The sequence below is a fragment of the Dasypus novemcinctus genome, chromosome 18 (assembly GCF_030445035.2).
Source record: "Dasypus novemcinctus isolate mDasNov1 chromosome 18, mDasNov1.1.hap2, whole genome shotgun sequence".
Classification (NCBI taxonomy): Eukaryota; Metazoa; Chordata; class Mammalia; order Cingulata; family Dasypodidae; genus Dasypus; species Dasypus novemcinctus.
In genome coordinates, this window is record NC_080690.1 from 68,140,078 (window position 1) to 68,163,382 (window position 23,305).

Consider the following 23,305-nt stretch of genomic DNA (forward strand, 5'->3'; position numbering starts at 1 on the left):
ATATTACTTTTGTCATTAATAATAACGGCGATGATCAAGGCTAAGGTGTTTGGAGTGTATCCTGCATGAGCCACAGTTAACATATGAGAGCCCATGGGATCCCCTTACTGCAGACTGAGTGGTTCTGAGCCCTGCGCTACTACCTTTACCTGTTTTACCCGTGGGGGGAACACCGAAGCTCAGATGAGAGAAGTCGGTTGTTCAAGAGACAGCTCAGAAGTGGCAGAGCCAGGACTTCAGCCCTGCACGCCGACAGACACGGGCCAGGCCCGGGGGCTTCTGTGTGCCTTCCTGGCCCACTCTTCCCTTCCCCGCCTTTCTGGCTTCCCTGTGGGCTGACGCGTGTGGACTGCATCATCGGGCCCCTCGCCCTCTCACATCCCGCTGGCTGGTGGGAGATGAGAGGGCAAGAGGGGAGTCTGTCCCTGTCCTCAAGGCCTCCAGGAGGCTGCGTTCCTCAACTGGAGGTCATGGCTCCTTTCAAGGCGGCTCTGTGCTTTGTGGTTTGGGTAACAACACCCCTTCTTGTTCCTTTGGATCGGGAACAGCTCTGATGCTCATAGTGTCTGCAGAGTGCACGTTCCTTATGGCTTCCCATCCTTACACCCAGCCTTCTGCTTCAAGCTAGAATAAAAAGGAGGACACTTCCTTAGAAATGGTTTCTAGAGTTCCAATCCTGGCTCCACCTCTGAAAATGTTGTTGATATTGAAGTCATCAGTAATTTTTTTTTTTTAAAGATTTATTTATTTATTTAACCCCCCCCCCCCCCCCGGTTGTCTGTTCTCTGTGTCTTTTTGCTGCTTCTTGTTTGTCTGCTTCTGTTGTCGTCAGCGGCACGGGAAGTGTGGGCGGCACCATTCCTGGGCAGGCTGCACTTTCTTTCGCACTGGGCGGCTTTCCTTACGGGGCGCACTCCTTGCGCGTGGGGCTCCCCTATGCGGGGGACACCCCTGCGTGGCAGGGCACTCCTTGCGCGCATCAGCAGTGCTCATGGGCCAGTTCCACACGGATCAAGGAGGCCCGGGGTTTGAACCGCGGACCTCCCATGTGGTAGACGGACGCCCTAACCACTGGGCCAAGTCTGTTTTCCCAAGTCATCAGTATTTTAAACACAGAAGAATGCACCTGTCCTAAATGCATATAGCTCAATGAATTTTCACAGATTGAATATCTCTGTGTACCGAGCAGCTAAATTAAAAGATCAGACATTACCTGTACTCCCGCATCTGTTGTCTCCCCTTCTGGTTACTTTTCTACATTGTCCATTTGTTCCGTCCTCTGCAAATTGTCCTGCAAATTGTGCCATCTGCTGCCTAACCCACCTGGTCTTCTCCGTCCGCCTGCAACGCTCCCCGTTTCCAGGACCCTTTCCCGCCCCGATGTCCTGGGCTGGGAGTGACGGGGGCCCCCCGCCTTCTGCGGGGGGCCATCTCGTCGCAGGTGGTGTACCAGCCACAGGAGGCGGAGCCCGCCGCGTCCAAGTCGGAGAAGCTGGACCCGCGGCCTTACCTGAGGGTGCTGGAGGCCATCGACAACAAGTACCCGCCCGAGGAGCGGGGCGACCTGCTCGTTTTCCTCAGCGGCATGGCGGAGATCAGCACCGTGCTGGAGGCCGCCCAGACCTACGCCAGCCACACGCAGCGCTGGGTGGTGCTGCCGCTGCACAGCGCCCTCTCTGTGGCCGACCAGGACAAGGTATCACCTGGGGCCTGGCAGGCAGGCAGGTGGGGTCTGCTCCTGTAGGTCAGGGAAGGACAAGTGTTGGGGCGGCTACGAACAGGACTGATGAGCTCCACAGATGCAGGGCTGCGGGGGGCTGCCGAGGTGGGGCTGCTCGCGTCTTTGAGGTAGGGGTGTATGTGCCAAGGAGACCTTCCCGATGAGGTCACAGGCATTAGGGCTGAGCTTTGAAAGAGGCTTTATAAGAGCAGAAGAGGGAGGAAGGCTTTCCTGGTTGGCTGGTGTCAGGGGAGGTGGGACTCTGTGAGCTGGGCGTGGGAGGGAGTGAAAAGGTCCATCTGTGAGGGTTGAGGAGAGAGGCCTTCGGGTCCCTATGTTCATCACTGCTGTGTGACAGGTGACCCCAGACTCAGCAGCCTGGAGCAGTGATAAGCGCTGATTGTCTTCCCTGGTGTCTGTGGCTCGGGTACCTGGGGGCGGCTTAGCTGGACGCTCCGCGCTCAGGGTCCATCTGAGGCTGCGGTGGGATGCCAGCTGGGGCTGCGGTCCCCAAGGGCTTGACTGGGCCGGTGGGTCCTCTTTTAATGGCTCAGTCACGGGGCAGGCAAGCTGCGCCCCCAGTTGCTCTCCAGGGGGCCTCCCTGCGGGGCTGCTTGAGTGTCCTCACAACACAGTGGCTGACTCCTGAGAGACCAAAGCAGATGTTTCTTTTCCTGGTCGAGTTGTGCAGTCGGCCCTGTGCAGCAGGTGAGGGCGCGGGCACTAGGTGTGGAATCCCGCCGGCCATCGTGGAGGCTGCCCGCTGGGTGCTCCGGGTCCCGCCAGGGTTTGCTGATTGAAGAAACAACCTCTGAGCACCTCCTTAGTGCCTCCCCCGGGGCTGGGGGGCTCTTTGAGTCTCAGTGGGGGCCAAGTCATAGTCCTTACCGGACAGATAATAGACACTGTTACCAGCAGCAGGGGAAGTGCAGGGCGCTCGGAGCCTGGAGGACTCGGGAAAGGCTCCCTGGGGGGGAGGGCCTTTCAAAGCTGAGACCCGAGCTGTGCAGCAGCCAGGGTCGGAGTGCCAGCCCGGGCTCTGGGCCCTGTACACACCTCCTCTCACTTAACCCTCACAACAGCTTCTCTGGTAGGTGTCCTTGTTACTCCCACTTGGCAGCTGGGGAAACTGAGGCACTTGTGCAAAGTCGCAGAGCTCCCCAGTGGCAGGGCCAGGCGGTGGGCCAGGCGGTGAGCCTGGTCGGTGGGCACTGGAGCCCACGCTTTAATCCAGAGGTCGGCAAACTTTCTGCGAAGGGCCAGACCGTAAATATTTTCTGCTCAGGGCCCTGTGGTCTCAGTTGCAACAGCTCCCTTTGCTGCGGTGTGAAAGCAGCCAGAGCCTAATGGGCGAGGCTGGGCTCCAGTAAGACTTACTCACAACGCCAGGCTGGAGCTGGCCCCCAGGCCGCCCCGGACTGTCCCTCAGGGCTAAGCCTGGGCCGCTGGGCTGGGGGTGGCTTGGGAAGGGGAGGCCGGGAGAGATGGGACCGGAGAGGTGGGGGGCTAGACCACACCTGGCCTTGAAGGTTTTCTCCTGCGGGTACTGGGAAGCTATGGAGGGTTCCGAGCCAGGAAAGGGACAGTGTCAGGTTTGTGCTGAAGGAGGGCTTGGACGGGATGGAGGCTGGAGCAGGGCTCGGGCCTGGGGCTGAGGAGGGGAGTGGATCCCAGGGCTGTTCATGATGTGCAGGTGTGGCCGGGGCAGGGGCGTGGGGGGAGGAGAGGCCCGGGCAGCCCCGGGTTCCGGCCAGGTGATGGGGTGGATGGGGACTCTGATGTGGGGACTCTGCAGAGGAGCGGGTTCAGGGGACGGTGCCGGGGCTCTTTTAGGCACATGGGTGTGCAGCGCCCATGGGACACCCAGGAGGCCTGGTAGGCTCCTGGGTCGTGGGGGCAGAGCTAAGGCCCCGGCCCCCGCCTCTCTGCCTCAGGTGTTCGACGTGGCGCCCCCAGGCGTCCGGAAATGCATCCTCTCCACCAACATCGCTGAGACCTCCGTCACCATCGACGGGATCCGCTTCGTGGTGGATTCTGGTAGGGGTTCCCCCCGCCCCACCCACCCCCTCACGGGCCCAGAAGGAAGCGTGGGGTCAGCCCTGCCGTCTCGGGCCTTGGCACACACCATTGTCTGCCGAGAGCCGTCTTTCTCCAGCCGCCCGCGGGCTCGTGCCCCCACCTGTCTGCTTAAACGTCTCCCCATGAAGACTCCTCCGCCGTCTACCGTCACCAACGGAGCTCCCCCTTTCCTCACTGCCCGTCCCTGATGGTTCTTTCTCTTCATGGAGCTGGCCTGCTCTTTTATACCTCGTGGCCAATTTGTTTTATTTTCTGTCCCCTCGACTGAAGTCACATCGTGAGCCCTGCTGGCTGGCTCCACTGCTGGCGGTAATGTTAGCGTGGCGTCTAGGATGGAATCCCGGAAGCCTTGGGGTGTAAATGTCCTCTATTTTATGTCCCATTAAGAAATTTTAAGCATGCTGTCAGTTACACATTGCCATGCCGCTGACTGGAAGGCTTCGCATCCTGTTTTCAGAGACAATAAAATGCGCACACGGGTTGGTCTTAGAATTGATGAGGCCTGGTTGCGGGGCCACCCCCGAGAGGGCAGTGACTTTGTGGTGTTGCCATACATACAATTATACAAGAAAAATAAATAGAACTAAGCATCCTACTGCTGAATCCCTAGTGCAGGACAGTGCCTGGTACACAGTAGGTGCTTATTAAAAACTCATGACGTGAAAAAATAAATGAAACAATGTGTGAATAAGGAAATGAATGGCTAAATTTTAAAATTCCAGAATTTAAGCTTTCTGAGGACAGGGCCTTGTCCTCGTCACTGCTGTGTCCTCAGTCCCTGGAAAAGGGTCTGGCCCAGAAAAGGCCCTGGCTCCTCTTTATGGACTGATTGGGGGGGGGGCGTCCGTGGGCGAAGGGGCAGAGTGCCCGGGCGGGGAGGCCCGTGCGTGACCGCCCCGGCTCCCCTCCCTGACCGCTGCCCTCGCCTCCCAGGGAAGGTGAAGGAAATGAGCTACGACCCGCAGGCCAAGCTGCAGCGGCTGCAGGAGTTCTGGATCAGCCAGGCCAGCGCGGAGCAGCGGAAGGGCCGGGCGGGCCGCACGGGCCCCGGCGTCTGCTTCCGCCTCTACGCCGAATCCGACTACGACGCCTTTGCCCCCTACCCCGTCCCGGAAATCCGGCGGGTGGCCCTGGATGCATTGGTGCTGCAGGTGAGGAGGGGGTGGGGGCCCATTCCTGACTGCTGTGTGCCAGGGAGGAAGGGGGGGCTTAGATCGCTCCACCCCAGGGCTTCTGGGCCCGCAACCCAGGGGAACTCATCCCTTCCTGGTGTCAAAATTCCATGTCAAGGGGGAAATTGTTCCCCAGTCCACAGGCTGTGGAAGAGCCCCTTGGCTGTATCAGAATGCTTTCAGCTGTAACAGAAGTCCCAACGAGAGGGGGCTGGAAACGGGTTCCTCGTTAGATTAGGTCACCATGAGGAACAGACCCAGCCACGTAACAGCTGAGACAACAGGACTGTAGTTCTGAGGTTGGCGGGCAGTTCCCTGTACTCGGGGACCCAGGCTTCTTCCATCCTGTGATCCCACCGTCTCCCCAGGGCCTTTTTTTTTTCCTTTAGGGAACAGAACCCGAGACCTCCCTTGTGGAATGTGGATACTCAGCTACTTGAGCCACATCTGTTCCCTGCTTGTTTGCTTTTGCTCATTGTCTGTCCATTGTGTTGCTTGTTGTTTTTGCCTGGAGTTTGCTCGTTGTTTGTCTCCTTTAGTAGGCCCTGGGAACCGAACCCAGGACCTCCCTTGTGGGAGGCGTGTGCTCAACTGCTTAAGCCACATCCACTCCCCACCCCATGGCCTTTTCACCATCTGCCTCCCTCCAGCTGAGGGGGGACAAGGATGAAGAGGAGGGAGGGAGGGTGTGAGTCCCTTCCACTCACCCTCCCTGGGACTGAGCGTGGCCACACGGCTACATCTCACTGCAGAGGAGCCTGGGAAGCTGGTCTCTGTGCCTGGGACTAAGGAGAGAGGAAGTGGGGAAGTGCTGCCACTGCTGCCACACGCGTCCCTGAGACCTGTGGCCTTCCTGCAGGTGTCCCCATCGGGGCTTTCTCATCCACTCGATTTCATTTCTTAAGACTCCAGTGTGACCCACTCCCCGGATTTCCTGACCCACCAGTGGTCAGATAACCAGTTACAGCCTGCAGCTTAAACACTAGTCGCTTGAACAATGGGGAAAAGGCAGCGTTTCATATTGCCAGGCGGCTGAGAGAGCCGGGTCCAGGCTTGGTTACTGGAGCGCGCCAGTGCTGTCCTGGCGGACCCGCTTCTTTCCGTGTTTCCAGCCTCAGTTTGTCGGCAGCTTTCCTGATGATGATGATGATGAAAAATGAGCCAGGCACTGTTCCCAGTGTTCCATGTCTATTGATTCTTTTGATCCCCACGAAAGTCCCATGGGATAGGTACTTCTATAATCCCAATCTATGGATGAGGAAATGGGTGCACAGAGAGGTAAGGGAACTTGCCCACGGTCACACAGCGGGCAGATGGCAGAGCTGGGATTCCAGTGGAGACTCTCGGGCTCCACCGCTTGCCTCCTGAGTGCTCCTGGCTTGGTGGTAGTGGGTGTCTCCCCCTGGGTCTTCACCAGCCAGAGGCAAAAGGAAGGACCTGCCCCTCTTTGTGGGTCTTGTCCTAAGGCGTGGAGCTGACCTCCCTGTCTCGGTGGCTGGCCTGGGTCACGTGTGCCCACCCTGTCACTCGTGGTTGCCTGGGGGAGTGGCCTTGCTGGGATGGATCAGAGCGCTGGTTCCCACCTGTAGCTGCACATTGAAATCACGGGATGAGCTTTAAAAAACCACATCCTGGCCCCCAGCCAGTGTTTCTAATTTAATTTAAAGATCTTTTAAAGAGTAAAGAGAACTGCCAAATGACATCAAAGCTTGGTTAGCAGGGAAGAAGCTGGAAGGGCTCTTGCTGGGTGGATGTCCAGAACTTCCGGTGCCCTCGGCCGAGGGCCAGGCAAGCAGGTTACCTCACTGAGCCTTTGGCCGAGCCTCCAGGCTCTCTGAACTTTCCTCTCCTTCTCGGCAGTGACGTTAGCCGTCATGCCAGCCTTTCTTCCATCCAGTGACCAAAGAGGTATTGTTGGTTATGCCCTGCCACCATGACCCACTGCGCCTCTGGGCCTCTGAATTATTTGCAATTCTTTTGGTTGCAAGTGAGAGAAACCCAAGTCAAACAATCTTAAGCAGAAAAAGGGATTTTATCATTTTGTATATCCATTGGGCAGGGGCTCTAGCTTAGGAACAGTTCAGGGGTTTCTTTGCTGTGGATGGGCTGATTCCCAGGCAATGGGTAAAACAACCACAAGCACCCTGGATTTCCATCCTGGCCACTCTCAAGCAGAGAGGATGCTGGAGCTTCCTCTCCCACCTCCAGTTTGCAAAGTCCCAGGGAAGAGTTCTGATTGGCCCAGCTCAGTCACGTGCACATCCTTAGGCAGTTGCTACAACCAGGGGTGAGGAGTCCCAACTCGTCCAGCCTAGATCGTGTGCTTGGTTCCCCGTGGCCGGAGTCTGGGGGAAGGGATGCTGAGCAGACGGACAGACAAATCACCCCACTCCAACTCAGGTTTTCCCACGTGTGCAACAGGCTAGTCCCAGCCGTGACCTGGCTCCACGGCGGCTCACGTGCTTGCGGTTGTCATTCCAGATGAAGAGCATGAGCGTGGGGGACCCCCGGACCTTCCCCTTCATCGAGCCGCCCCCACCAGCCAGCCTGGAAACCGCCATCCTCTATCTTCAGGACCAGGGGGCCCTGGACGGCTCGGAGGCCCTCACCCCCATCGGGTCCCTGCTGGCCCAGCTGCCGGTGGACGTCGTGATCGGTGAGGACCCGCCCCGGGTGAGGGCGCAGGTGCCGCGGTGGGGTGCTGGGCACGCTCCCTCCTGCGCGGCCCGCAGGCTCGTCTGCTCCCCCCCGGGCCCTGCTCATTCCTTCACGGGTCCTCTGTGCCAGGCACTCTTCCAGGTGCTGGGGACAGAGTGACCCACACAGACACAGGCCCTTGCCCTCGGGGAGAGGACTGGCAGTAAAACAGAAGAAGTCAAACCTCTAGTCGGTCAGATGGAGATGAGCTCCATGGAGAAAAAGCAAAGCCAGGGCCGGGCATAGGAAGTAATGGCGGTGGTTGAGGGGTTGCCTCAAGGAGAAGGTAACTGTTGTGCACAGAACTGAAGGAGTTGAGGGGCAGGAGCCACAGAACTATCTAGAACAGCAGTCGCCAATGGGAACAAAAATATAATGTGAGCTCCACATGTACTTTAAAGTTTTCTAATGGCCACATTAAAAAAGTACCAAGAAACAGGTGAAATTAATTTTGATAGTATATTTTCTTTAACCCACTATATATCCAAAACATCAGTTTCCACTTGTGATCGGTTGTGGCAGAACATCCTTCCTAGTGGTCTCAGTCCAGGCCTGTGGGTGTGACCGCTGTAAGCAGGCCGGTGGTGGTGCCCGAAGTGGAGGCGTGCCCAGCTGAACCAGGTGTGTCCTGATCCTGCCCTGGGGGGCTGTGTAGAGAAGGCCACGGAGAGAAGCCCGGGAGCAGCGACCCAGCAGGGAGAGGAAGCGACACCGCCACACGCATGGCCAAGTGACGGGAAAGCCAAGGAACCCCAAATACTGCCAGGGGAGAGGGCCAGCCAGGGGAGAGTGACCCTGGGAGGAGGCAGCCTTCAGCCTCTGGAATCATGAGCCAGTAAATTCCTGTTATACCAACCCATTGCTTGGTATTTGTTTTAGAAGCTTAGGAAACTTAACATCAGTATAAAAGTATTACTGATATTTTTTATTATTGCTTTCATACTAAGTCTTGGCAATCCAGTGTACAGTTTACACTTGTAGCACACCTCAGTTTGGACGAGCCACATGTCAAGTGCTCAGGAGCCACACGTGGCCAGTGGCTGTCGGACTGGACAGCACAGATGTAGCAGAAGGGTGTTCGGGCAGCGGGAATAGCAAGTGCAAAGGTCCTGAGGTGGGAACGTGCCTGGTTAGGGGAACAGTGACCCGGCCGGTGTGGCTGGAGTGCAGCGGTGAGGGACAGTGGAAGGAGATGGTAACAGGCAGTCCTGTCCATCCGTTTGTTTATCACCTATTTACTGAGCATCTGCTCTGGCTGGGCCCCGGGCTAGATGCCAGAGATACCACAGTGAGCAAAGCGAAACATCCACTCACACAGAGCTCGGGTGAAACTGGGGAGACTGAGCTTTTACGTGGCTGAAGATGGTCAGAAAATTAAGGAATTGACCTGACAGTTCTTCAAGGGCCAGGCAAGGTCAAGGTCCTGAGCCCGTGCAGAGACCATACCATCTGCTGTCCACAGCCTTCCTGAGTTCAGCCGGTCCCAGGCAAATGCTGGGTTTTCCTGTCACCACGGTGTGTGCAGCCGGGACTGGGAAATCCCCAGGGGTTCGGGCCCAGTCGGCACCCTGGACCCTGCAGCTGTAGGGTCTGGGATAGCCGGCCCGAGGGGCTGCCTGGGATTATCCGAAAAGGATGGCACGCACCGAGATTCTGAACGAGCGATGAACGAGCGACCTCAAAGCCACGCTCTCACCCGAATTCCATGGCACTTACGCAGCCTCCACGGGCAGAAGCAGGCCCTTGCCCCACCTCTCCTCTGCGCAAGCCGGCCCCGGCCCCACCCTGGCAGCACCCCACCTCTCGTGGTCACCAGCATGTCAAAACCCGGCTGCTGCTTCCCCTTGCTGGGTGTGCGTCACTCCCGCCCCTCCCGAGCTGGGTGACCGGGGCCTGTCCTGCCTGATTGTCCAGTCTCGCGGCCTCTCTGCTTCTACTGCCCATGACGCACGGAGTGTTCCAAAGCGCGTGGCCCAGCAGGACCTGCTGCCTGCGTCGACGCCTCCGAATCCCCGCCCTCGCGGTGCACTGGCCATCGCGATAGGGCCTGGATCCCTGGACTGACAGCCTCCTGGCGCCGGGAAGATGCCTTTCATTTGCTTTAGAGGGAAACGGGCAGAGTAAGGAGAATCAGCTCTGAGGAGAGAAGACGGTGCTTCCGCGAGCACTTGCTGTGTGCAGGGGAGGGCTTCATGGACCTCATTGCACCCAGCCCTCCCCAGTCACCCCCGGTTACAGATGGGGAAACTGAGGCTCAGCAAGGGGTGGTGCCATGTGCCCTGCCAGGTAGCAAGTGGCTCATTTTCCAGGTGAGGAAAATGGGTTTCAGAGAAAGGCTGTTGCGGGCCTGAGGTCACCCAGTGCTGGGAGGCCCTCCCCAACTCCCGGCTCCCCCCCACCCCAGCTCCCCCCACCCCGCCCCCTCCTCCCTCCCTCCCTCTCCACCTCCCTCCTCTTTCCTCCCCTTCCTCTCCCCCTCCCCCATCCTTCCCCTTTCCTCCCCCTCCCTCCTCCCCTTCCTCTCCCCCCAACCTTGAATTAAGCAAAGATGGCAGGAAAAGACTCAGCCTGGGAGGTGCACCGAAGTGCACCCTACTGTGTGCCAGGGCAGCCCCAGTTCCCAACGCCCCTGGAGTCGCCTCCTAGAGGGTGGGGAGACAAACCCTGGCAGGTCAGAAGGAGAGCCAGGGCTCGGGCGCTGGGGTGGAGGTGAGAGGGGCCGAGGCGGTGCTGCCTGTGCTTCCGCAGCCCGCGGGGCAGGAACCGCACTGTCCCCAGCCTAGACGGGCCGTGGCTCCTGCCCCGGCCACAGACCTGGGTTGGAATCGGGCCTTCTGGCTCCCAAGGCTCTTCCCTGGGCGCGGTGGAGGCAGGCAGGGCAGGATGCGGGGTGGGGGGCCGGTCAGGGCACCCCGAAGCCCCAGCCAGGGAGGGACGCGGGGTTCCGGGGCCCCAGGAGGCGCGGCTCAGTGCCTGCCTGCCCCCAGGAAAGATGCTGCTCCTGGGCTCCTTGTTCCGCCTGGCCCGAGGCCCGTGCTCACCGTCGCCGCCGCCCTCAGCGTGCAGTCGCCCTTCTCACGCAGCGCCCAGAGCAGCCCCGAGTGTGCGGCGGCCCGGCGGCCCCTGGAGAGCGACCAGGGCGACCCCTTCACGCTCTTCAATGTCTTCAATGCCTGGGTGCAGGTGAGGCTGGCGGGGGCCGTCGCCCGCGGTTTCTGCTCGGGCCAGGGCCTCGCTGAGGCGGGGGAACCCCGAGGAGGGACCCTGAGCCCCGCAGACCCGGCCTTTCTGGGGAAGACTCTGTCCCCACCGTTCATCCTCCCGACCGAGGACACAGCACGTGCGAAGGCCCCGGGGTTTCTAAAGTGCTGCTGACCAGCAGGGCCTGGTGGGGAAAGTCCAGACTCTCTGTGGCACCGCTGCACTAGCACATTCCCTCAGTCCCTGCTCTGTACCCCACCCAGCTACGGGCGGTGCTGGGGCCCAGAGGGGACCAAGACAGCCCTCGCTCGGCCCTCCAGTGGGGGCGACAGACCTGTCCCCAGGCAGTGATGGCCCAAAGCAGGCTGGGGCTCTTCCTTGTGGTGGGAGCCCCAGGGGCTGGATAAGGCAGTCAGGGAGCGCTTCTTGTAGGAGGAGGCATTGGGACTGAGACCCAGGAGGAGGAGGAGGATGGGGCGTCCCTGAGGGAGGGGCGCCTCGCACCCTGCCAGGGATTGCTGGTCCCCGTCCTGCCTCAGGCCCTTGCTGGGGTGATCTGGGCGTGGGGTAGGCCCAGAGCTGGCCAGGCCCTGACACCCAGGCACCTGCACCTCCACCCAGGTGAAATCTGAGCGGAGCAAAAACTCGCGCAAGTGGTGCCGCCGCCGGGGCATAGAGGAGCAGCGGCTGTATGAAATGGCAAACCTGCGGCGCCAGTTCAAGGTGAGGGGGGGGCGGGGCGCCGCCTGCAGGGCGGGCAGAGGCCATTTCAGGCTGGGGTGGGGGGAGAGCACACCCAGTGCTCTGCAGAGCGCGCCCCTTCTGTCAGTGATGGGATCAGAGCCCCACCCTGCAGCCACGTGGCCAGAGCTAGGGGCTGGGCAAAGGGGTGAAAATCCAGAAGGCCTTCCTGGAGGGGGCAGGCGCCCTCAGCGGCAACATGCCGCATCCTTGTGACCCAGGGACGCTGAGCTGGCCGCACAGGCCCAGTGCTGGGAGGCAGCCGAGGGCGTTGCCAGGGGCCCCAAATCTGGAACCAGGCATCCCCGTGGCACTTCCCAGCTCTGCCATTAGTCCACAGTGAGCCCCTGGGCAAGTTACTGCATCTCTCTGGGCCTCAGCTCCCCGCTCTAGGCCTGCTGTGAGGACTCTGAGCCAGCGGGTGTGGAGGGGCACAGAGGTGGTCCCACGTAGCTGGCAGTTCCTGCTGTTGCTACGATGATGATGTAGGTGGGTGGTGGGGAGGTAGGTGGCTTCTCTTAATCATGAATTGGTTCCTCCTTGACACAACAGTTCTCCAGCCTGCTAGTTAATACTCCGCCACTGTCCTTCCATCCGAGTACAGAAAGGTCTGCTGCGGTGTACTTCTCAGTGCTTGCAGTTTTCCATGAATGAAAATGAAACAGAGTCCCTGGTATAATCTATTCTCTTTGGTTTCAGATGGACAAAGCAAGGCCCCATGTGGGCAGTCGCCATCCCAGTGGGTGAAAGTGGTATCTCGTGGTTTGATTTCAGTTCCCTGGTGGCTAACGAGGTTGAGCATTTTTGCACGTACTTATTGGCCATTGAAGTTCTTTATATATTTTGGGTGTTAAACCCTTACCAGAGATGGGATTGCAACTGTTTTCTCCCATTCTGTAGGTTTCCTTTTACTTTCTTGGTAATGGTCTGTGATGCACAAAAGTGTTTCCTTTTTTTTTTTTCGGGAGGTCCTGGGGATTGAACCCGAGAGCTCTTACATGGGAAGCAGGCACTCAACCCCTGAGCTAATCCACTCCCCAAAAGTTTTTCATTTTGATGAAGTCACATTTATCTCCTATTCCTTTCATGGCTCATGCTTTGGGTGTCATGTCTTAAGACTCCATCAAATTTAAAGTCATGAGGATTTGCCCTTATGGTATCTTTAAAGAGTTTTATGGTTTTAGCCCTTATGCTTAGGTCCTTGATCCATTTGCACTTAATTTTGTATATGGTGTGATGGAGGCATCTAATTTCATTCTTCTGTATGTGGACACCCAGTTGTCCCAGCACTGTGTGTTGAAAAGACTGTTCTTTTGCCCTGCAAGTAATTTTGCACCCTTGTCGAAGATCAGCTGGTCATAGATGTGTGGGTCTGTGTCTGGGCTCTCAGTTCCATTTTCTGGGATTTCTCGTATTCCATTGGTCTGTTTGTCTGTCCTTATGCCAGTCACACATTGCTTTAATTACTGTAGCTTCGAAGTAGGTTTTGAAGTCAGGAAGTGTGACTCCTCCAGCTCAGCTCTTTTTCAAGACGGATTTGGCTCTTTGGAGGCCCTTGCAATTCCATTCAGATTTAACAATCAGGTTTCCATTTCTGCAAAAACAAAACAGCTGCTGGGATTTTGATAGGAATTGTGTCGACTCTGTAGATTGCTTTCAGTAGTATTGCCATCTTCAAATGTTAAGTCTTTCAGTCCATGAACAGAGTGGGTTGCCGTTTACTTAGGTCTTCCGTTTCTTCCAGCAGTGTTTTTTGTTTTCAGTGTACAAGTCTTTTTCCTCCTTGGTCAAATTTATTCCTAGACATTTCATTCTTTTAGAGGCTGCTTGAGATGGAATTTTCTTAATTTTCTATTTGAATTGTTTATTGCTAGTGTGTAGAAACACAAATAATTTTTGTGTATTGATCTCGTACCCTGCCACTCTGCTGAATTTATTAGCTCTAGTAGCTTTCTTGTGGATTCCTTGGGATTTTCTCTATATAGGATCATGTTATCTGTGAATGGAGATAGTTTTCCCTGTTCCTTTCCCACTTTGGATGCCTTTTATTTTCTTTGCCTAGTTGCTCTAGCCGGAATGTTCAATACAATGTTGAATGACAGCAGTGACAGCGGGCATCCTTGTGTTCCTGATCTTAGGGGAAAAGCTTTCTGTAAGATGGTGGCAGTGGGTTTGTTTTTGTTTTTGTTTTTGTAAATGACCATCTTGTTGAGAAAGTTCCCTCCTAGTCCTAGTTTTCTGGGTGTCATAATCACAAAAGGGCACGGAATTTTGGCACATGCCTCTCCTGCGTCTGCAGCTTTATTTCTCTCTTCTGTCGCTGCGGTGTGTTGCACGATCGGCGCTGGTGTGGTGAGCCCCCGTGCCTTCTCGGGACGCAGCCCCTTGGTCATGGGGTGGAATCCTTTATTAAGCTGATGGGTTCGCGTGGCTGGTGTTCTGCTGAGGATCTCACACCTGTGTTCTCTTTCATGGACCAAGTACACGTGCCTGGCACCGCGCAGAGGCGTGCTTTTATACCCCCCCCGCCAGCCCCCAGCAGCCCTGCGAGGGGGTCCTGCTGGGAAGGAGCGCTGTGGCTCGGGGCGGGTTTGCCCGTCGGCAGTGGCAGGCCCCAGGGTTGAGCCCGCCTGGGTCCGCAGCCCGCTCGGCCTGCTGGCGCCCACTCGGCCACCCATCCCCCAGGAGCTGTTGGAGGACCACGGGCTGCTGGCCAGGGCCCAGGCCTCGAAGGCGGGGGACAGCTACAGCCGGCTGCAGCAGCGCCGGGAGCGCCAGGCACTGTACCAGCTGAAGCGGCAGCACGAGGAGGGCGGGGGCCGCAGGCGCAAGGTGCTGCGGCTGCAGGAGGACCAGGGCGGGGGCTCCAGCGACGACGAGCCAGGCGGCGCCTCCCGGGGGGACAGCGTGGACATCCAGGTGGGAGCGGGGGGCTGTGTGGGGCCTGGGGGTGGGGGTGGAATTGACCGGAGCGGGGACACGCCCTGCCCTGGGAGGGGCCGACGTGAGGGTCACGGCCCCGCCCCCAGGAGGCAGCTTTCACAGGCCGGCCCCTGCCCCAGCGGGTGCAGAAGCCTTGGGCCCACGTGGCCTGGTCCGAGCCCTTTAGCCGGGGCGGGGAGGGGCCCAGGAAGCCCACCTTCCCCGTGTGCCCACCAGGACGTGAAGTTCAAGCTCCGGCACGACCTGGAGCAGCTGCAGGCGGCAGCCAGCTCGGCACAGGACCTGACCCGCGACCAGATGGCCCTGCTCAGGCTGGTGCTCGGGCGCGGCCTCTACCCCCAGCTCGCCGCCCCCGACCCCTTCAACAGCGGCCGCAAGGACTCGGACCAGGTGGGCCTGCCTGCCCGGCCCTGCTGTGGCCTCGTCCTTCCGCTCACATTCTCAGGTGCCGGCGCTGTCCCCGGCCCGTGCTGGGACAGCAGTGACCGAGCCTGACCCCACTTGCCCGCCCCGAGGCTGAGATGGGGGGCGCGGGAAGCCGCAGGAGCCTGGGAGGAGTGAGGGTGGGCTTCCCGGAGGAGGGGGTGTCTGAGCTGAGGCATGGAGGCGGGAACCAGGCCGAGAGGATGGAGGAAAGCGTGTGGCCGGGGCAGGGCAGGTCCGAGGGCCTCTGCCACCCAGCGCCCACCCTTGGCCTCTCTAGCTCTTCCACACCCGGGCCAAGCAGGGCACCGCGCTGCACCCGACCTGCGTCTTCGCCAACAGCCCCGAGGTGCTGCACGCGCAGGAGCACGAGGCCAGGGGTGGCGAGGGAACCCGAGGTACGCAAGCCCGGGCGGCGGGAGAGAGCCCCCGTGGGGCGCTGGGGGCTGTGACCGGAAGCTCAGGGTGCCCTTGGCCTTTGGGGCGCCCCCGCTCCTTCCCGCGCTGGCCCTGGCCGGCACTGCTGACTTGGGGCCCGCAGGGCGGGAGGTCCCGGGTGGGCTTGGACGAGACCTCCCCACGCTGAGCCTCCCCTCCGCACGCGGTCGGAGTGCGGGGGGTGGGGGGCGGGGAGGGCCTGAGGCGTCCCCTCGCCCTTTCAGAGGACAGGGACAAGGTGAGCAGCAAACACCAGCTCCTCGCCTTCGTCTCCCTGCTGGAGACCAACAAGCCGTACCTGGTGAACTGCGTGCGCGTGCCCGCTCTGCAGGTGGGTGCCTGGCGGGCGCGCGCGCGCGCGGGGGCGGGGCGGCTGGAGGGGCCGCGGCGGCTGGGGGGGCCGCGGCGGCTGGGGGGGCTGCGGCGGCTGGGGGGGCCGCCTGCCTCCCGAGCAGGCCCTGGCTAGCGGCGCGGCCGCTTTTCATTCGCTCCTGCATTCGGTGAGTATTTGCCGAGCACCCGCGTGTGCCAGGCTGTCAGTGGCTGAGAACGCGCAGCAGGCGACACCGTGAGCCCCAGCCCTGCCTCGTGGAGCCCACGCACGGCCGGGGAGGGCGGAGCCCAGCAATGAGCAGAAAGCAGCAAATGACTTGTGGGGAATAAGAAAAAGTAGAGTGCGGGCGGGGCTGGGAGGGGTGGGTGGAGGGGGGGTCCAGGGCAGCTTGTCGCCTGAAGCACGGTGACGAGTGGCCCTGGCTGAGCAGGGGGGATGCCAGCAAACAGCTGGAGGGAGCTCTTGGGGAGAGCGTTCCAGCCAGCGGGACGGGCCATGCACAGGCCCTGAGGCAGCCGCGCGCCTGGGCTGCTCAGGGGCCACCAGCCAGACGCAGTGAGGCCGGCAGGGGCCAGAGCTGAGGTCAGAAGGCCAGTGAGGGAGAGCCCCGGCAGGTCTGAGCAGATCGGGGACGGGATGCGACAGGTCTTAACGAGGGCCTTCTTGCCCCGCCGACAACGGACGGGGGAGGGCAAAGGCGGGTGCTCCTGGATCGACGAGCGAATGGAGGGCAGGTGCTGTGCTGGACAGGCAGGCAGCCGTGTGGACGGGTGGTGGGTGATGGGGGCATCGGTACACTGGGGAGACTGGGAAACGGCTGGCAGGTGGCTGGCCGGATTTGACGGGCGCGGGGCGGGCACGTGGGCCCAGCCCGTGGGCAGGTGGCCTGCTGCCCTCGAAGGCGGCGCCCGCCCCATGCTCCTGCCGTCCCTTCCTTCTCCCCAGTCCCTCCTGCTGTTCAGCCGCTCCCTGGACACCAGTGGTGACTGCTCCCGCCTGGTGGCCGACAGCTGGCTGGAGCTCCGCCTGGCCGACAGCGAGGTGGCCGCCCAGCTCCTGGCAGCCGCCCTGCGCCTCCGGGCCCGCTGGGAGAGGGCCCTGGACCAGCAGCTGGCCCGCCAGGCCCGGCGGCGGCTGGAGGAGGAGGAGGAGGCGCCGGGGGTCGACCCCAAGGAGGTGGCGGTGCTGAGCAGGGAACTGCTGCAGTTCTCAGCCTCCAAGGTACCCGCCGCCCAGGGCTCTGTGGCCTGTGGCCTGTGGCCAGAGGCAGCGGCTACTGTGGGCGTTAAGACTCAGGGAGGCCCGGCTCCCAGTCCACGCGCTGGGCGCCTTCTCCCTCCTCGGAGGGGCACATTGGGGTTTTCAACCAGAGAGGTTAGGTAACTTCCCCAAAGTCACACAGCCATCAGTGGAGGAGCCTGGCTCCAGAGGCCGCGTTATTAACTACTGCCCTGTACCACCTGCGTGGCTCCCTTCAGGTGATCTTTATTAAATTCCTTCTGTGTGAACGAGCCGTTTTACCCCCTGTTTAACAGGCAAGGGCATGCAGGTGCAAGGAGGCAGGCAGATCCTCCACGGAGGACAGGGGAAGAATTGGAGAGGGCAGACTAGAAAGCAGGTCCCCGCAGCACTCCCTCCTGCTGGGGGGTTGGGAGGTGCTTCTGGTCCTCCCACACGCGGATGGGCTGAGGGGGAAGTGTGCAAGCCATGGGACTTCCTGGAAGAGTGGAGAGACTTAGGGAAACGGGGCAGGGGCCCAGCGAGCCAGGCAGGGGTCAGGGTTGACCTGAGCGGAGCTGGGGGAGGGAGGGCCGGACTTCAAGGCCAACTCAAGTCTGGATGTGGTTCCAGGGAGACGGGGCAGGGGGGTCTGGGGAGGGCAGGCGGAGTGGCGGCGGGCGGGCTGAGGCGGCGGGCGTGCTTTGAGAAGGCTCTGGTGAAGAGCGTCTGGGCCCCAGGTGTGGCTTGTTTAAGCACCCGGCTCCCGTGACGGGGAAATGCAGGGCTGGGCTTCAGGCTCGGGTGGATCCAGGGGCTCCGATGGCATCTCTCTCTTCAGGTTCCCTACAGCCTCCGACGGCTCACGGGGCTCGAAGCCCAGAACCTCTATGTGGGTCCCCAGACCATCACGGCCACCCCCGGTCTCCCTGGCCTCTTTGGCAGCTCCACCCTGTCTCCCCATCCCACCAAAGGGGGCTACGCCGTCACCGACTTCCTCACCTACAACTGCCTCGTGGTGAGCCCAGACCCTGCCTTGGCTGCGCCCCTCCGCCCCGCACCCACTGCCTTCCAGCTTAGCCCGGGGATGGGGTTTCGGCGTGTGCCCGTCACCCTGCGGGCTCTGGGCAGGGTCCTGGCTGACGGTGGGGGCGAGGCGTGGGGGCACGCCCTGACGCAGCCCGCCTGCCGCAGAGCGACACGGACCTGTACAGCGACTGCCTCCGCTCCTTCTGGACCTGCCCGCAGTGCGGCCTGCACGCGCCCCTCACGCCTCTGGAGCGCATCGCCCACGAGAACAACTGCCCCGAGGCCCCGCGGGAGGGCCCCCCAGGTGAGGGGGCGGGAGGAGCCGGCGCCGGGGGCACTGCCCACGCTGCTTCCTGTGCGCCTGGGCCTTGGCGGGACGCCCTGGGGACGGGCGACATCCGCCTGCTGGCAGCACCCAGGCCTGGGAGCCCGGGCTCCACCTCTCCCTTCTCTCTGCCTCTTTCTGCTCTGTCTGTCCCCCTGGCCTGTCCCTGTTGCTGTCTGTCGCTCCGTGCCTCTCCCTTCTCTCTGCCCGCAGCTGCCTCTGTGTCGCTCCGTGCCTCTCCCTTCTCTCTGTCCGCAGCTGCCTCTGTGTCGCTCCGTGCCTCTCCCTTCTCTCTGTCCGCAGCTGCCTCTGTGTCGCTCCGTGCCTCTCCCTTCTCTCTGTCCGCAGCTGCCTCTGTGTCGCTCCGTGCCTCTCCCTTCTCTCTGTCCGCAGCTGCCTCTGTGTCGCTCCGTGCCTCTCCCTTCTCTCTGTCCGCAGCTGCCTCTGTGTCGCTCCGTGCCTCTCCCTTTTCTCTGTCCGCAGCTGCCTCTGTGTCGCTCCGTGCCTCTCCCTTCTCTCTGTCCGCAGCTGCCTCTATGTTGGCCACTCCCTGCTTGTCACCTGGAGCTGGGTGGGCGGCCCCGTGCCCCGCACCCCACACACCAGGGCTCAGGACGGCCTCTCAGGCTGCACAGGCCCACGGGTCCCCGCCCAGGGGCTCCAGGCCGGCTGGGGGAGCTCTTGGTCCTGTCTCTTCCGGTCTCTGTGTCTCTCCTTGTGTCTTTCTGTCTCTTTCACCCCTGGAAGTACAGCATAGGGATGGGCCTGGGGGAACGGGGGATTAATCCAGGAAGGCTTCATGGAGGAAGAAAAAGCCAGACTCCCCAAAGAGCTCCTGAGCCCCTTGGGTGCCTGGGATTGGGGGGGCACACGGTGGGGTGCCCCTCACAGCCTCCCTTCTCTCCTCCCTCAGGGGCCGAGGAAGCCGCCGCTGAGCCGCCCCAGAAGGCGTCTGCCCTGCAGAGGCCCTATCACTGCGCCGTCTGCCAGGAGGACTTCCTGTTCACGCCCACAGAGGCGCTGCGGCACCGGAAGCAGCACGCGTGAGCAGCCTGGGAGCCTTGGCACAGCCCGTGCCAGGGCCAGGACTGCCGCCTGTGCCCCCAGACGAGGTCCCAGCGCGGGGGGGGAGTGAGGGCCTCAGTAAAGCCCCGGAGCCCTCAAGAGGGGCTGGAAGTGCGTCCTGTGGGGTCTGTCCTGCCCACTCAGAAGCGCCGCCGTCCCCCGGCCTCCCCAGGGCCTGGCTTTCATCAGTGTGCGCCTGAGGGGCCCTGGGTGGTGGGTGCGGGGGAGCTGGCCGAGCCTGGGGACGTTGCCACGATGCCCGGCGCAGGGTCTCAGGCCCTGGCTGCCGTCCCCGGGGTCTGCCCGCGCCACCTCTGCTTCCCAGGCCGAGCTGCACCAGGAGACCCCCCCCCAGCTCACGAGGGGCGCTCCTCCCGGGACCCCTCCCCCCTGAGGCCGAGCAGGGGCTGGGGTCCTGCCCTGCCCTGCCCTCCCCTCGGCTTTCCCCCTCGGTTCTGGCTGGTAGTCCGTGTCCCCGGGCCTGGCGCCTCCCATCCGGCTGCTTCCTTGGACCCTGCGCCTCCAGCCCGAGGGCATCTCACGCTTCACGCGGCCCAAGTGGAATCCACGTTCCCTTGCTCTTCTCTGGAACGTCCCCATCTCAAAATCAGGTTTTAACTGGTGCTCCGTTCAGCAGTCATTTACCTCTTGTTTGCATTTTCTCTTCTGCCTCTCAGCAGCCGAGCAGGTTGAGCCTTCCTTTTTGGAGTTTATGTCCCCTCAAACCATAGACCCCTCTGCCCAGCTCAGGGCGCCTCCACCCCCACACCAGGCCTCAGTGCTGGCGTCGTCCTTGCCCTTCTCTCCCTCCCCGCGTGCCCCTGACAGCCAGGCCCAGGGGCTTTGCCCTCAGAAGCGACCCGGAGCCTGACCCTCCTCCCTTCCCCTGCTGGCCCCATCCCGAGCCTCCACAGCTGCCTCTTCGTGTCCCTCTGTCCGTCCACTGCCTCCTGCAGACCTTTATCCTTGAGGAAGCCAGAGGAATTCAGCCTGCCCTGTCCTTGCCTGCTGAAACCCCACCCCCAGCCCGCGGCACCCAGCGCTGGCCCTCCGGTCCAGGCTCACGGCCTGCACCCAGGCAGGCGCTTCCTCGCGCTCGCCGGGCGCAGGCTCCCTGGCCGCCTGCCGTGCTTGTGCGTGCCTGCTAGGTGCCCGCTAGGTGCCCGCCCAGCACCTCTGCACTCGGCTCCCTCTCTCTGGAACGCTATTCTCGGCACTGTCCACCCTCCCTCATTTGATGTGGTCTCTGCTCAAGTGTCAACTTCTCACAGAGCACCCAGTTGTGGGGGATCAGCTGGGTGGCTGCGTATGAGTAGGTGAAAACTGAAGGGCTGTTAGGAGAAAGTGGGCACGACCCAGGCTTGAATCACGAAACTGCCACGTCCCAGCTGAGTGTCCTGGGGCAAGTCACTTCTGCACCTCAGTTTCCTCATCTGTAGAGGGGATCATCGTTCCTACCACGGTGGGGTCCACACAGGGACCTCGAGCAGAGACAGCACCAGGACAGAACCTGGAGCTCTTGTTCCTGGTTTTGTTGTGACTAGTTTTTTTTTAGGAGGTTCTGGAGATTGAACCCAGTACCTCGTATGCGGGAAGCAGGTGCTCAACCACTGAGCTACATCCACTCGCCATGACTAGTTTTCTTTTTCTTTTCTGTCTGATCGCATCATCGTGTTTTTGGTGCATCACTTTGCTGCATGGGAGCCTGCGCCTGTCTCTGGTGCATGGGGACCTGCGCCTGTCTGTGCAGGTCTAGGCTGCCTTTTTTTCTTTTTTTACCAGGAGGTCCTGAGGATGGAACCCAGGTCCTCTGTATGGTCAGCAGGAGCTCAGTTGCTTGAGCCACAGCTGCTTCCCACTGTGACTAGTTTTTTTTTGTCTTTTTTTAAAGATTTATTTTTTTATTTCTTTCTCTCCCCTCTCCCCCCTTGTCTCCTGGCTGTATCCATTTGCTTTGTGTGCTTCTGTGTCCACTTGCATTCTTATCAGCGGCACCGGGAATCTCTGTCTCCTGAGCAAGCTATGCTTTTTCCGCATGGGGCGGCTCTCCCTATGGGGCGCACTCCTTGCGCGTGGGGCTCCCCTATGCAGGGGACACCCCTGTGTGGCAAGGCACTCCTTGTGCACATCAGCACTGCACGTGGGCCAGCTAATCACATGGGTCAGGAGGCCCTGGGTTTGAACCCTGGACTTCCCATGTGGTATGTGAATGCTCTATCAATCGAGCCAAATCCACTTCCCATAGTTTGTAAAATATTTTTGTAAAATATTTTATCCTTAACAGGAGAGAGAAGAATCAAGTAGTTGGTAGGATGAGCCTAGATGAGTATCAGAAACATTTTGAGTAAAAGAAGCCAGAAGGCAGATGTATATGCTGTATGATTTCATTTATGTGAACTTCTAGAAAAGGCAAACCTAATATATGACAGAAGGCACATCAGTGGTTGCCTGGAATGGAATGTTTTGACTGGAAGCAGGTCATCAGGGAACTTTCTGGGGATTTGGGGGCTGGATACATGCCCATGTTTTGGAGTGTTTCAAAATGTGTCACCACTTTATTATATGTAAAGATTTTAAAAGAAGGAACACCCTTTCCCTCCCTCTTTCACTTCCCCTCCACAGAGATAACCATTGTTCAGGTTTGCCATGCACTTTTCTGTTGCTTTTGCTGTGTGATTCTATTCAGTTACATGTGCATGTGGAAATAAAATGTTTTGACTTTTTCCTCAACTGGGATCACATACATGACTGCTGAATGCTTAGTGTATTTTAATAGGAGCACTTTCTGAATCAGCACGTAGGGCACAGGCTCGTTCTTTTGCCTGGTTGTATAGTATTCTATTACATGGACATACCACTTTTCTTAACTAGGTCCACATGGAGAGACATTTAAGCTACCCAATTTTTCGCTCCTAAAAACAAAGCTGGTGTGAGCATCTTTGTATGCATGTCATTTTACACATGTGTATCTACAGGGTAAATTCCTGGAGGTGGAGTCACTGAGTCCAAGGGGAGGGATATTTTCCAGGCCATTGTGACATTGCCATGTGACAGAGAAGCCCAGGACCACGGATCCCCAGCAGCCAGCCCCAGGGGGCCACAGCGTTCAGGAAGGTACTTGCTTGAGCAGCGACGGAAATGGAAACAGCGTGTCTCACCCATTGACACCATGCACAGCAGGGCAGTCGCTCCCCCGTCCTCCCTCACGTGGTATTGTCAGTGTCAGCCATTCTGATGGATGAACAGTGATAGAGTGCTTTTTAAAAAACATTTTTAGGGAAACGGACTTTGGCCCAGTGGTTAGGGCGTCCGTCTACCACATGGGAGGTCCACGGTTCAAGCCCCGGGCCTCCTTGACCCGTGTGGAGCTGGCCCATGCGCAGTGCTGATGCGCACAAGGAGTGCAGTGCCACACAGGGGTGTCCCCGGCGTAGGGGAGCCCCACGCGCAAGGAGTGCACCCATAAGGAGAGCCGCCCAGCGTGAAGGAGGGAGCAGCCTGCCGAGGAATGGTGCCGCCCACACTTCCCGTGCCGCCGATGACAACAGAAGCGGACAAAGAAACAAGACGCAGCAAAAAGACACAGAAAACAGACAACCGGGGGAGGGGAGGGGAATTAAATAAAAATAAATCTTTAAAAAAAATTTTTTTTATTATGATACAATATGCACAAAAAACCATTACAACCATTTTTAAGTGTACAATTCAGTGACATTAAGTACATTGACAATGTTGTGTAACCACTATTTCCAGAACATTTACATCATCCAAAACAGACACTCGGTACCCGTCAAGCAGTCGCTGCCCCTTCTGCATCCCCCCAGCCCCTGGTAACCTCTAATCTCCTCTCCATGAATTTCCCTATTCTAGACCCTTCCTGTAAGTGCAACCGTGTAACAGTCCTAGGAGTGGGAGCTGCT

At 59.7% G+C, this 23,305-nt stretch overlaps 1 protein-coding gene across 1 annotated transcript in view; it reads left to right on the forward strand.

Moving 5' to 3' along the window:
* Positions 1–22,115, forward strand: part of DHX34 (DExH-box helicase 34) — a 29,062-nt gene extending 6,947 nt beyond the window's left edge. The window contains 15 exon segments of the mRNA XM_058280488.1: positions 1,442–1,696; positions 3,655–3,757; positions 4,733–4,950; positions 7,453–7,627; positions 10,656–10,693; positions 10,696–10,851; positions 11,491–11,592; positions 14,296–14,529; positions 14,770–14,943; positions 15,257–15,374; positions 15,639–15,745; positions 16,694–16,969; positions 17,808–17,984; positions 18,161–18,299; positions 19,234–22,115. Coding sequence (XP_058136471.1) covers positions 1,442–1,696; positions 3,655–3,757; positions 4,733–4,950; positions 7,453–7,627; positions 10,656–10,693; positions 10,696–10,851; positions 11,491–11,592; positions 14,296–14,529; positions 14,770–14,943; positions 15,257–15,374; positions 15,639–15,745; positions 16,694–16,969; positions 17,808–17,984; positions 18,161–18,299; positions 19,234–19,367 — 2,406 coding nt within the window. The 3' untranslated portion in view covers positions 19,368–22,115.
* Positions 22,116–23,305: the final 1,190 nt, after the last annotated feature.